The 13,755-nt window shown below is 38.8% G+C and overlaps 1 protein-coding gene across 7 annotated transcripts in view; it reads right to left on the reverse strand.

The window, feature by feature from the left end:
• Sfmbt1 (Scm like with four mbt domains 1) overlaps positions 1-13,755 on the reverse strand; it is a 124,106-nt gene that overhangs the window by 23,236 nt on the left and 87,115 nt on the right. For all 7 annotated transcript variants that reach the window (XM_052733743.1, XM_052733741.1, XM_052733744.1 and 4 more), the window contains 5 exons: positions 10,436-10,682; positions 9,619-9,713; positions 8,671-8,772; positions 7,076-7,226; positions 3,534-3,616 (listed from right to left, as the gene is read on the reverse strand). In XM_052733743.1, coding sequence (XP_052589703.1) covers positions 3,534-3,616; positions 7,076-7,226; positions 8,671-8,772; positions 9,619-9,713; positions 10,436-10,682 — 678 coding nt within the window. The remainder of the gene's footprint in view (positions 1-3,533; positions 3,617-7,075; positions 7,227-8,670; positions 8,773-9,618; positions 9,714-10,435; positions 10,683-13,755) is intronic.

Here is a 13,755-nt window from a genome sequence, read left to right on the forward strand (position 1 = left end):
TACAAATGCACACACAAAATAAATAAATAAATTTAAAAATAAAACCATAACCTAATAGGACGCATATAACAAGAGATAGTAAACATAAATTGGCAGTGAAGAAAGCCAAGAACTGTCAGAACCAGCACTGATGCAAGTGGGGGCAGAAGTGAGTGACCTAAACAAGGTCTAGTTGATTTGCATGGTTCTTCTGTTTTGTTTCAGACACGTCTCATGTAGCCCAGGCTGACCTCTAACTCTTGCTACGTGCAAAGATGTGACCTTTATTCCTGATCCTTCTACTTCCACCTTCCAAGTGCTAGGATTTCAGGTGTGTACCATCATACCTTGCTTATACAGTTCTGAGGCTCTAACTCAGGACTCCAGGCATGCTAAGCAAGCACTCTAAAAAAAGACAACGAGCTACATTCCCAGCCCCTCTTTTTTTTTTTTTTTTTTTTTTTTAATTAAAAACAAAATGTTTTTTGAGATGGGGGTCTTACTATTTAGAAATGGCTGGCCTCCCATTTACATCAATCCTCCTGCCTCAGCCTCCTAGAGCACTGGAATTATAGTTGTGTATCTTCATGCTTGGAGGACCTTTATCTTTACTTCCTTTCTTTCTTCTTTCTTTTTCAGAAACATTTAAAAAGCATTTACATTATGCCATTATGTACTATTACATACCTCAGGGCAACTGTGTCTTTCCCTTCCCTACAGAAAGTGAGATTTATTCTCTGGAAAAGATAAAATACAAGATCTTTGGGCAGGAGGACACAAACAACTGTCAAGGGTGTGTATGTAGTGAAGGCCCAGCCGTAGCCTCTATAATATCAGACAGGGGACAGGAAAAGATCTTTTACAGTAATAGGACAACACATCAAGATAGAAGTTTAGTTTTTCTCAATGAATGGCCACTCAATTAAAGATCCCGCTCTGTAGGAAAAGTCAAGGTTGACAAACCCCATCCAAACATGCTCAAATTTTCTAATCAGTTTGTTTTAGTTTCCCATACTTAAATATAATCAGTAATCTAGAATGATCATATATTTAAGAATATAAAAGCTACATACAATAAAAAAGCAGATAGCATGCAAAGAAACCTTCAAACCAGTAGTGGTGTTAATTAACATCTTCTGGCAAACAAGAAAATCTATTTCATACTTAAAGAATAGTACACCATTAAAAATAAAGAACTATTAAGAGTTTTGTCTAATGGTGCATGCCTTTAATCACAGCACTCAGGAAGTAGAAGCAGGTAGATCTCTGTGAGTTTAAAGCCTGTCTTGTCTACATAGAAAGTTCTAGGCCAGACAGAAATAGGGAAATCCTGTCAAGTCAGTGAGACTCTACTGCAAAAATAAATAAAATAAAACAAAATAAAGAACTATTCAAAGAAGAGAAGTAGTCCTGAAAATCAAAAAAATATAGTATAACAAATTAAAAACTTGGGGCTGGAGAGATGGCTTAGAGATCAAGAGTACTTGCTACTCTGGGAACAGACCTGGATTTGGTGCCAGAATCTATACGGTGGCTCACGATCATCTGTAACTCAATTTCCAAGGATCTGATGCCCCCTTCTAGCCTCTGAGGGCATCACATGCACATAAACACAAAATACTGAGACACATAAAATAAAAACAAATACATCTTTTAAAAAAATCTTTTTTTTGTTTTGTTTTGCTTTTTGGTTTTTCGAGACAGGGTTTCTCTGTGTAGCTTTGCACCTTTCCTGGAACTCACTTGGTAGCCCAGGCTGGCCTCGAACTCACAGAGATCCACCTGGCTCTGCCCCGAGTGCTGGGATTAAAGGCATGTGCCACCACCGCCCGGCTAAAAAATCATTTAAAAAAAAAAAACCCTTATAACCCCAGCACTTGGTAAACTGAGGCAAGATGATTACCATGAGTCTAAAGATAGCCTTGGGACTCCTAGGGAGTCTGAGGTCAATCTGGACTACAGAGTGAGAGTAAATCTAAAAAAAACCCAAAAAACAAAAAACAAAACAAAACTATAAATTTTTGTTTGTTTTTTGAGACAAGGTCTCAAAAAATATATGTAGCCTAGCTGATCTGGAAATCACTCTGTAGACCAGGCTGGCTTTGAACTCATAGAGATCCACTGTCTCTGCCTCCCAGGTGCTGGGATTAAAGGCGTGCACCACCAGGCTCTGCTGAGATTCTATATTTTCTATGAGAGGAAAAAAGGCAGGCTACCTGCAACTTTGCACAAGGGAAGAGGAAAGGCAGGTTCATCTACAAAAAGTTAAGAGTAATCCTGTCTCAAAAAAACAACAAAAAACCCTCAAGAGTGAAATTGTCTTTTGACTTAAAACAAAACATAGCACTAGAAGTAAGACAAGTGAGCACTATTTTTAAATTCTGAGGTAACGTCCAACCTAACTTTCATATTAAAGCTAAACTATGAGTATATCAGAAGGATGAAAATTTCAATATATAGAATTTATTAAAGTTTACACAGTCCTTATAACCATGTTTTAAGAAGCTACTAAGCAATAGCAGGCTCCATCAAAACCACCAAGCAAGAGGCTGAAGAGATCGCTTAGTGGGCAATAGTACTTGCTGCGAGAGCAAGGAGACCTGCGTTCAAATCCTCGGTACTTATATAAAAAGCTCGACATGATGGCAGATGTCTGTAATGCCAAAGCTGTGGTGCAGAGAGGCAAGTGGATGCCACAGGCTCTCTGGGAATGAGCCAATCAGAAACAGAAAGCTTCACGTTTAGTGACAGACCCTACCTTTTAAAAATTGGAGAGAAATAGGACGACACCCAACATCCCCTTCTGGCCTTTGCATGTGCATATATGTCTGTCTCTGCATCGCTTTGTCTCTGTCTCTGTCTCTGTCTCTGTCTCTGTCTCTCTCTCTCTCTCTCTCTCACACACACACACACACACACACACACACACACACACACACACACACACACACACAAGTAAACCAAGGAAAGAGGCCATGAGTTCTATGTAACAGCAGCTCCAAATCCTAAGAGAGAGGAGAGGGAATTCCCTGTGTGATAGTCACAGAACTACTCGGGTAAAGCCTCGAAAGCTGTCTTTCCAGGGAGAAAAAAATATCAGAAACATTCATCTTCTGATTGGACTGCCTTTGTGGAATTAGTAACAAGAAGCTACTGGAGGGTATGGGAAGAACTAGTAATAGACACAAAGAACATTAACCAAACAGCAACAAAACAGCAATTATTCACATGACAAATGTTTTAAAAAGGAAAACAACCATAAAATACTGCAGCAGTGAGCTATTAAAGATGCACATATAGTAAATCTTTAACTGAAATTTCATCAAAATTAACTAGTGATGGTTAAGACAGAAGGGAAGGTAACACCAAACAGTTAAATGTTTATTTACTATACTATGTCACCACAAGTGTCTAAAATTAATACCTCAAGAGTATAGCATATTATTTTGAAAATAATGAGGTATAAATACAAGAATTACAATGAAGGAAAAAAATGTGGTCACTATATAAACTGAGGACATGATCTCTCCAAGGTATGGCTGAGGGGGTCTCACCGGAGGGAAGCACTTCTGGGGGGCAGCTTCGGCACCACACTGTTTGAGGTAGTCAGCCCAATCAAAGTCCTGGCTCCGGAAGCCTGCACAGAGACAGAAGAGCAATGATTCACACTAATACACCTGTGACTCCAGCATCTGCCAAGGTGTCCACTCACAACTCCTCATACTGTTAGTCTATGTACTGTCATCAATGTGGAGGGGCACTCTATAATACAAACCATAATTAGTACTTTTCATACTAGGGAACTGAACCCACAACTGTACAGAGCTAACTTTATAAAATTACTCTGGAAAAATTTTAATTATGTAATAAAATTAATGAAATAATTGTTCAAACTTCCAAATTTCAAACCAGGTCTTTTTTGAGCAGTCTTTTTGTATGACTAGTTACTGACAATTTGTCAAGAGTGTAAAAAAAATAAAATAAAAAGACAGGACTTGGTTTTGTATATAGAAATTTAGTCTTATTGATTTTATTAGTACTTTTTGTTGTTGTTGTTGTTGTTTTGTTTTTTCGAGACAGGGTTTCTCTGTATAACTTTGCACCTTTCCTGGAACTCGCTTTGTAGACCAGGCTGGCCTCGAACTCACAGAGATCCGCCTGCTTCTGCCTCCCGAGTGCTGGGATTAAAGGCGTGTGCCACCATCACCACCAGGCTTATTAGTACTTTTTAATCAGTGAGGACTTTTTGTCAATAAGGCCATTTACTTTTCTTAACATGTCTTAGCTAATACCAATACAATGTCTCTCTCTTTTTTTTTTCCTTAAGACAGGGTCTTATGTAGCAGTTCAGGATATCTTAGAACTCATGTAGCCAAAGCTGACCTTGAATTATTGACTGTCCTTCCTCTATCTTCCAAGTTCTAGGATTACGGGCATATACCACCATACCCTGGGTCTGTTGCAATACTCTTAACATTGTTTTCAGATTCATGTACTACAGAATCTGTCTAATGTTCCCAGGGATGGAGAGGATAGTGGGCACAGGGATGCAGCTGGATAGGAGGAATAATGTCCCTACTATTGTTGACAAAATTAACTGAACATCTCAAACTACTAATAGAGAAGATTTTGACTGTTCATAACACAAAGAAATGATATAATATCTAACAGATATGTCCATTACTCCACCCTGATCATTATACATTGAATGTATGTATTAAAATGCTACCCTGTACTCCATAAATACATACAGTATATGTCAATTAAGAAAACATTTTAAAACTCTAAATGCTCTTATATAATCTGAATCATAAATTCAACTCAGACAAAAATAAACAACTCTCTACTTTAATATGTCAAGGTTCTTGGTAGAAACACCTCCAAACTAGTATCTGACTCAACTCCATCTATATGGGAGTTACATGGCTGCTGTTCACTTTTGTCTAAATTGTTCTGCCTCAGAGCTTAATCAAAGGCTACTCAAAACTGTGTCCTCCTACAGGCAACAGTCCTTGCTATCCTCTTTCTTGCCCAAACAAAAAAGGCCTCAGCGCTCCCTCTGACCCAATCTTCACTTCTGATAAAACATTCCCTGACATGTTTCTTTCTTAAATACTTCTATTTTTATATAAGTGTATGTATATATGTGTGCATGTATTCACACATGTATGCTGGTACCTGCGGAGTCCAGAAGGGGGTACCAGATACCCTAGAACTAGAGTTGCAGGCAGCTCTGAGCCACCTGATATGGTTACTGGGAATTGGACTCTGGACTTCTGCAGAAGCAGCAAATGCTCTTAGCCACTGTGCCATCTCTCCAGGCCCCACTGTCGTTTTCAATTGCATAATTCCCTCCTTTCCCTCTGATTACAAGTTCAGTTGACTTGTCAACAGTATTCCCAAAGCTCCTATATCTTTAATTCTTGTTTTCTCCTTTTCACACAAAGGTGGCAAGCAGTATAAAGAACTTGGAATATCCTGCACCTTCCTGCAAAGCAACAAGTTCCTAGCATAGTGTTCAATGCCATACCTTCCCACCAGGTGCCCCTTGTGTTCTGCTCGCTGATGGTGGAGAATCTGGGAAGTTCTGTGGATGTTTTTTCCCATGTGCCTCTTGAAAGGCTAGATTATCTCATCTCTGCTTTCTCAGTGATAAATTCACTACATGTTCACAACAAACACTGCATAAATGTTTTTTTGGATGAATGAAGGCATCCAAATGAAGGGTGGAGGACAGAGTTTATGATCCTTGCAATATAAGAGTGCTTCCAGTACAATGCTTCAGCAGTCAGCATTCAAGAGAAGCCTTGATTACCAAAGCTTACTAAGTCAAAACAATCTGGTTTTCAGGTATAAGAAAAACTAATATCTGACACTTTCCAGATATTCCAAGTTTAAAAATATTAAAATTTTAGTCAAATTCAGTGAAGTTTTAGTTCAGTGCTTTGATTAGGTAAAATATATCTTTACAAAGTTACAAGAACAAGTAAAATGAGCTGTTACTCATTTTAGATCTTGATCATAACGTCCCTCTGACTAGTCATCTCCATAACAAGGTCTCAACACCTAAAACTCATCCACCTTCTAGCTAGGACTACAGGCTCAGTGTTTGTCAAACCTACTATACTAATTAGTGTCTGTCAACTTCACACAAACACAGACATATCTGGGAAGAGAGACTCTCAATTAAGGGATTGCCTTCATCAGACTGTGGTCCCAGGGGAGAGTCTGTAAGGCATTTTCTTGATTAATGATTAATGTGGGAAGGCCTAACCTACTGTGCGGACTGCCACCCCTCGGAAGGTGGTCCTAGGTTGTATGTATAAAAAAGCAGTCTGAGCAAGCCATAAGGAGCAAACCATTTAGCAGAATTCCTACATAGTCTGCTTCTGCTTCTGCCATGGGCTCCAGCCAGACTTACTTTAGTGATGAGTTTTAAGTATAAGATGAAAAAAACCCGTTCTTCTCCAAAGTTGTTTTTGGTCCATGTCTTATCACAGCAACAGAGAAGCAAACTAGGACACCACCCCTCTGTGACCTCCCAACAGATTCCACATGGAACAGACTAGCGAACCACAATAGAATCAGGCTTGAACCTGTCCTTCCAGCTGGCTATACAAATATATGTCAAAGTATGAGAAAAAATACTAACACTTCAGCTTGTGACTTCAAATATTACAGAATGAGCTGGGTGTGGTGGCACATGCCTTTAGTCCCAGTACTCCAGAGGCAGAGGCAGGTGGATCTCTGTGAATTCAAGGCCAGCCTAGTCTACATAGCAAGTTCCAGGCCAGCCAGGCCACATAGTAAGACCCTTCCTCAATCAATCAATCAATCAATCAATAAAATTATGGAATCTAGATCTCATTTACCTTATCTTGGACCTCCATAATACTCAAGACAAGAGGTATAAAAGATCTTACCAATACCATCCAACACACATTTCAAGGGCTAAGGCTGGTTCATGAGGAATTTAAGGCCAGCGTGGGTTATATGGTGAGCATGAGGACACACTCAGCTACATAGTGAGAACCTACATAATTACTTAGGATAGTAATAATTTTGAGAAACAACACAGAAGAACTCAAATCCACACCTGGAGGAGGGTTGATGTGTAAACCATTCTTTAGACTCCACTGCACAGGAAAGATGCCAGGACTGTTAGCATGGCACACAAATGATCTCCTGGTATGGTCTTCTGGTCGAAGGTCATCCATTTCCACCAGAAAGTACTTATTATCAAAAACCTATATAAGTAAACAGATAAAACTGACCAATGGATTTATGTATATTGTACACATAATATATATATATATATATATATATATGCACAAACATGTATCTATCACAGATAGACTTGTACTTTCCTTAGCACAATCAAACATGTTATTTATACTCACACTGGATTATTAAAATATTCAATAAATGTTAGTTCTACATCAGGTACCAGTTTAGTTAAATATCTTCCACATATTTACTCAGTTTTACTTGAGGTAGGTACCATTTTCAATTCCATTTTTCAGGTAAGGAAAATGAATTTAAAGAAAAGTAAAGTAACTTACTGCAGGTTACACAGTCAAGGAACTGCAAACCTGAACTCAGCCAAATATTTGGGTTCAAAGCAAAATTTAGTTTAAGTTAAGGGGTCAACTACATTACTATACTAACTTCAAATGCCAAAATAAGAACATAATAAATGTCCTCTTCAGACTCCAGAGAAGGTTGATAGGTCTTGGTCTCAGTCTCCTTTTGTCTCTCTTTCTCTCTGTGTGTGCGTGTCTTAAAGATTTCTTTTTATTTCATTACTTATATGTGTGTCTATGTCTGTGTGTATATATGTTACATGGGTGTAGGTGCTAAGGAGGAGGCCCTGAAACTGTAATTACAAGTGGTTATAAGCCACCTGATGTGGGTGCTGGGAATTAAACTAATTCTCTGTTAAAGGCTCTTAACCACAGAGCTATTCCTCCAGCTTCCAGAGATCTTAAGACTACTTACAGGCTCAAAAATCTCTCAGTGCTCTGAGAATAATCTTCCACTAAGACAAACAAAATGTAAATCTCATCAAGTCAGATAATTAAGCATCCTAGTAATTATTCCCATAGCTATAATCCACCTTGGGCTCTACTTCCAGAAAATGGGCTTCTGCTCTGGTCCTAAGCCAAATACTCCCCATTACACAGTAACTGCACTTTGACAATGTGGTCACTCTTAACAAGAGCCTAAATTTTGTAAGCTGTTGGAGAGATTAAAGTCTGAGTCCAGAACACACAGCTGTAGCTATCCTAATGGTGATGCTAATTCTGTGACCCTACATGTCTCTCTATGCCCCTAAAACCTGTCCCTGGTTAGATAAGCAATGGTACTCTCTGGATTCATACTTTATAAACATGGGCCCAAATAATAGTCAAGTCCTTTCTGTTATACAAAGTAAGGCTTGCCTCTAAAGAACGTTTCCTTCTCCTACTTTGGTGCTCTGACTCTGCTCTGCTTTGGCTGTTCAGGACTACTAAGCTCTGAAGAAGAAATGGCACAGACACACAAAACTGGACAATACAATACAAATATACAGAAGAGATCTGGCTTTACAGTGAACTGTATTATTATAGCCTCAAGATCAAACTACCACCATTTCCTCAACTAGTCACCCTGATGGCAATTCTTTCCAGAAGAAAATTACTGCCATTTCACCTTAGCAATTGTAGCAGGAGAAATCCCAAAGGGAGACCATGGATCCACAGCTTCCAATTTCATATTTACAGAAAATTCATGGGTTCCAATAACTTGCTTATCCTGAAATGTATATAACAAAAAAAGAGTAAAAATAAAGTATCTTTGACTTAACTTACACTCATATATAGCTGACTACTTGTGATGGTTAATCTTCATTGTCAATCAGACTGGATTTGGATCATCTAGGTGACATGCTCTGGGTGTGTCTCTAAGGGTATTTCCAGAGAGGTTTAACCAAGGAGAGAAGAACTATACTCTGAATGTGGAGAATACCCTATGAACTATGGTCCTGGACTTGTTGGAAAAGTAGGAAGTGAGCTGAGCACCAGCATTCATTTCTCTTTGCTTGCTGATTGCATGTTTACTATAACCAGGCACTTCAAGCTCCTGTCTCCGTACTTCTCAGCCATGACAGCCTCCATCCCTTCAAACCATGAGTTAAAATAAACCCTTATTCCTTAGGTTGCTTTTGTCACAGCATTTCATCACAGCAACAAGGTAATCTAGTTAATTAAAATAACAGAACTGTTAAGCTTCTGGTACATCCTGTAATTTTTCTTCCTGGGAAAATCCATTCAGGACAAAAACAACAACTCATGTAAAACATTCCTCTCTCTGTTTGGAATACAATGAACACCCGGAAGAAAGATTTATTTCCTAACTAGTTAAGGTTATGTAGTTAAGACTGGAAAAGAAGACATTCAGATAGCTTTAAGAGGACATTGAGAGAAACCTAGTTAACTGCTGGAAAACAAGGCGGATCATAATCTCTCCAGTTTGACCCCTCCTTCCCACCACAGGCCACTCTCCTGCCTCCAATGATTACTTTTCATTCTTTACCTCCTCTAATTGCTACTATCTACTATAAGGAGAAAATTTGTATTTATCGTGAGTTTCTGTTTTTACCTTAAATAAGTAAGAGGGCAATGGCTCTTCCTCTTCCTCTTTTACTTTGGCCAGAATCTCTTGCCAGTCAGCTTCATTTTTCAGATGCCTGATGGCTTTAGTACGACAAAATAGCATGTTTTAAGAGGAGAAAGCCTATAGTTTTCACTTCTGAAGCATTCACATAAACATAAGTACTTTCTACTATGGGTTAGGAAAAGTTCAGGATTGTTTCACCACCACCACCCCATCCCCGCAAGAGGGCAGGGTTTCTCTGTGTAGCTCTGGCTATCCTGGAACTTGATCTGTAGACCAGGCTGACCTCGAACTCAAGGATCGGCCTGCCTCTGCCTCCTGAGTACTAAGATTAAAGACATGCACCACCATGCCTGGCTTTTTTTCTTTTATGGGTGAGGGGTTCAGGTCCACCTTCACACAAAAGAACTTGTACCCTAATCTCAGTACTGGACTCTGTTTAAGAGGCCAGAAAATGAAAGTTTGCTAAAATATCTACAGTAAGAGCAGAAGTAATGCTGCAGCCCACGAAATAATGCAATAAATACCCAAACTGGACTACACAGTCATAAATGCAAGTGAGGGTAAAATATTGGTTAGGGGAAAAGCCTGAGGTATAATCAGTAGTGTATGCTAAACTCTAAGTGTAATAACAAAATCAAAGAGAAATATACACCTAATGCAATTACTTTGTATAATACAAAACATTTTTATGTGAATTAAGGAAGGTTTTTATAATATGTAGAACACATTTTCAGCCTCAAAGATATTAATAATAAAACAATAATAGAAGTTTACAGAAAAGTATTATGTAACTCTTTACCTAGTGGGGGCTGAAGTTCATATCCTTGCTGAGCAGCCCAACCAATGTGATGAAGAAACGGATCTAAGTAATACAACCAGTGTTCAAAACCGTCAGAACTTTCAAGTCCTTCATAACGCAGCTTCAGCCGTCCCCCAATGTTCTCAACAACAGTAACAATCCAAGTGCTTAAAGAGTCCTGGAAAGCTTGGCATTCTAGTCTGGATCCCGGGGCAATGAGGTCTAAAGGATTCCTTCCATGACGGAGCTGTAGGTTAGAAACATGAAACGGGAGAGGTTAATGTTTCTTTTTAAGAGTCAAGTTCTAAATTTTCTCAAACTAGTCTTCATATTGTTTTACTCACCCAAACACTGGCATTAAATTACATTGTCTACAGATAGTCTCCCACAATATCACTTTTGGATGATATGAAAATGTTTATCATAAAGAAAATCTTACTTATAACACAGTAAAATTATTTTAACAAATATCTCTAAATTATTTCATTTAGTATAATTTTAAAAATAGAATCTTGTCTCTGATTATGAAAGCAACTATGATCACCATTAAAGAGAAAGTCAAACATGCCTACCCTCTTTTAGAATACTAAAGACCTAAAAAGACCAGAGAATAGTTGGTATAAGCACTACACACAAGTCAATATCTACTTATGCTTCTCTTTGTTTTTTTTTTCAAAATATATATTGTTTTTACTGATTAGATCACAGTATTAGAGCAGATGTCAGCTTCCCTACCTTTTAAACTGTTCTTAGTATTTTGCATCTAATGAGCAATAATGTATCTACTTCTGATGAGATTTTACTTGTTTTCCCCATTCCACATGTTCTTATGAACAGTAAGAACTTTTGGTTATAGTGAAAGGAAAGGAAAATTTAACTATCTAGATTTTTTTTACTAAGAAAAATTAGAGGCTACATAAATGGCTCAGCAGTGAAGAGCATGTACAGCTCTTGTAGATGACTTGAGTTTGGTTCTCAGTATCCATGTCAAGTAGCTCACAACTGCCTATAACTCCAGCTACAGAGGATCTGATGCCCTCTCCTGGCCTCAATAAGCACTCATACTCAAGTGTACAAACCCATACTCAGACACACACAAATATACACCACTAAAAATAAAATTGTAAATTGGGCATGTTGTTACACATCTTTAATACTAGAATTCAGGAAGCAGAGGCAGACAGATGTTTGTGAGTTCAAGGCCACCGTGGTCTACATAGAGAATTTGAGGCTAGCTAGGCAGTGGTAGAACACCCCTTTAATTCCAGCACCCAGGAGGCAGAATCAGGCAGATCTTTTGAGTTTGAAGTCAGCCTGGTCTACAGAGTGAGTTCCAGGACAGCCAGAGCTGCACAAAGAAACCTTGTCTCGAAAACACCAAAAAGTAAATAATAAAATAAATAAATAAATAAACAAACAAACAAATTTTACCATCTAGATATGTATTTAAAACTACAATAAAGAATAGGGGGGCTGGAGAGATGGCTCAGCACCCACATGGCTGCTCAAAACTATCTGTAACTCCAGTTCCAGGGAATCCACCACATTCATATAGACATTTAAGCAGTCAAAACACCAATGCACATTAAGGACCTTTGTGAGTTCAAGGCCAGCCTGGTCTACATAGCGAATTCCAGGACAGTCAGAGCTATTACAGAGAAACCCTGTCTTGCAAAAACAAAAACAAAAAAATCAAAAAGGAAAGAAAGAAAAAAAAATAGCGTCAGATTCCCAGCACCCGTGTAAAGTTGGTGTGGAGGCAGGAACCTATAATCCCAGCACAGGGAAGACAGAGCTAGGAGGATCCTGAAAGGCTTGCTAGCCAGGCAATCTAGCCAACTAGTGAACTCCAGTGTGGTGGTATTGTGTTCCCCAAAATATTGTGTACCTTAATAAACTTATCTGGGGTCAGAGAACAGACAGCCACTAGATACAGAGGCTAGAAAATGGTGGCACTCACGCCTTTAATCCTAGCATTCCAGAGACAGAAATCCCTCTGGATCTCTGTGAGTTCAAGGCCGCACTGGAAACAGTCAGGCATGGTGACTCACACCTTTAATCCCAGAAAGCAGTCTTTAATCCCAGGGAATGGTGGTAGAACGCAGAAAGGTTTATAAGGCGTGAGGACCAGAAACTAGAAGCATTTGCCTGGTTAAGCATTTGGCTGGTTAAGCATTCAGGCTTCTAGCAGCAGTTCAGCTGAGAGCCATTGGGATGAGAACACAGAAGCTTCCAGTCTGAGGAAACAGGACCAGCTGAAGATCTGGCGAGGTGAGATAGCTGTGGCTTGTTCTGATTTTTTGACCTTCCAGCGTTCACCCCAATAACTGGCCTCAGGTTTGATTTTATTAATAAGAACTTTTAAGATTCATGCTACACTCCAGGACAAGGGAGAGCCTCTGTCTCAAAAAATAAAGAGGAGAGCAATTGATGAAGACATCCAGTGTCAACCTCTGACCCACACGTGTGCTCCACACACACATATAAACATGCACACACACACACACACACACAAAGAAGAGACTAGAGGAAACTTAATTTATACAGCAGTTACCTTGGGTTTAAGTCCCAGAATATAGGAATGAGGATGGGGTTAAAGAAAAAAAAATTAGTGAACTTGTTCCAAAGTCATCACTTAACCACCACCCCCAACCTCCATAGTCTTGGTCTCCTGGCACTCATTATACAGACCATGCTGGCCTCAAACTCAGTTTTTCCTGTCTTCCTCCTTAGTGCTGGAACCAAAGGTATGAGACACTACTCCCAGCCTACTTAATTATTCTTATCATTCACTGTTACATATTTTCCTAGTATAAACTGCTCTGTGAAGTTTTCATATCTAGATGTATAAAAGGACAAATGAACAAATGGAGGAACACATTAATAGTTACAAGTTTTAAGATGGCAGAATCATGATCAATGCAGGCCAGGATATTTTATATGCCCATTGTTCACAACGTCATCCATCCATCCAACCATTCATCTATCCATCCATTCATTCATTTAATTTTTACCAGGAGTTCAAGATGTGCCAGGCCCTGGGTAAGAATAAAAAAATTTAATCTGAGTACAAAAAAAATTTAAAGTTGTTTGAAACAGTGTTCACAAATGGGCATGGAAGTATCTATCAGTAGAACCTCAAAAGAAAACTGATTCAGAAGCTTCTCAGGTACTGAGCAAGTCAAAGTACAACTGCTACGAAGTCTAAATGTTCCAATACTTGTGCTTACAACTCTAAGAACAACATTTCTCTATTCTCTAAGGAGTGAATTAGCAATTACTGTTGGATTTCTTGCAAAGGTTTTCCACACTGGTTTAGG

Source organism: Peromyscus californicus, unplaced genomic scaffold (assembly GCF_007827085.1).
Source record: "Peromyscus californicus insignis strain IS unplaced genomic scaffold, ASM782708v3 Scaffold_12__1_contigs__length_115047231, whole genome shotgun sequence".
Lineage (NCBI taxonomy): Eukaryota > Metazoa > Chordata > Mammalia > Rodentia > Cricetidae > Peromyscus > Peromyscus californicus.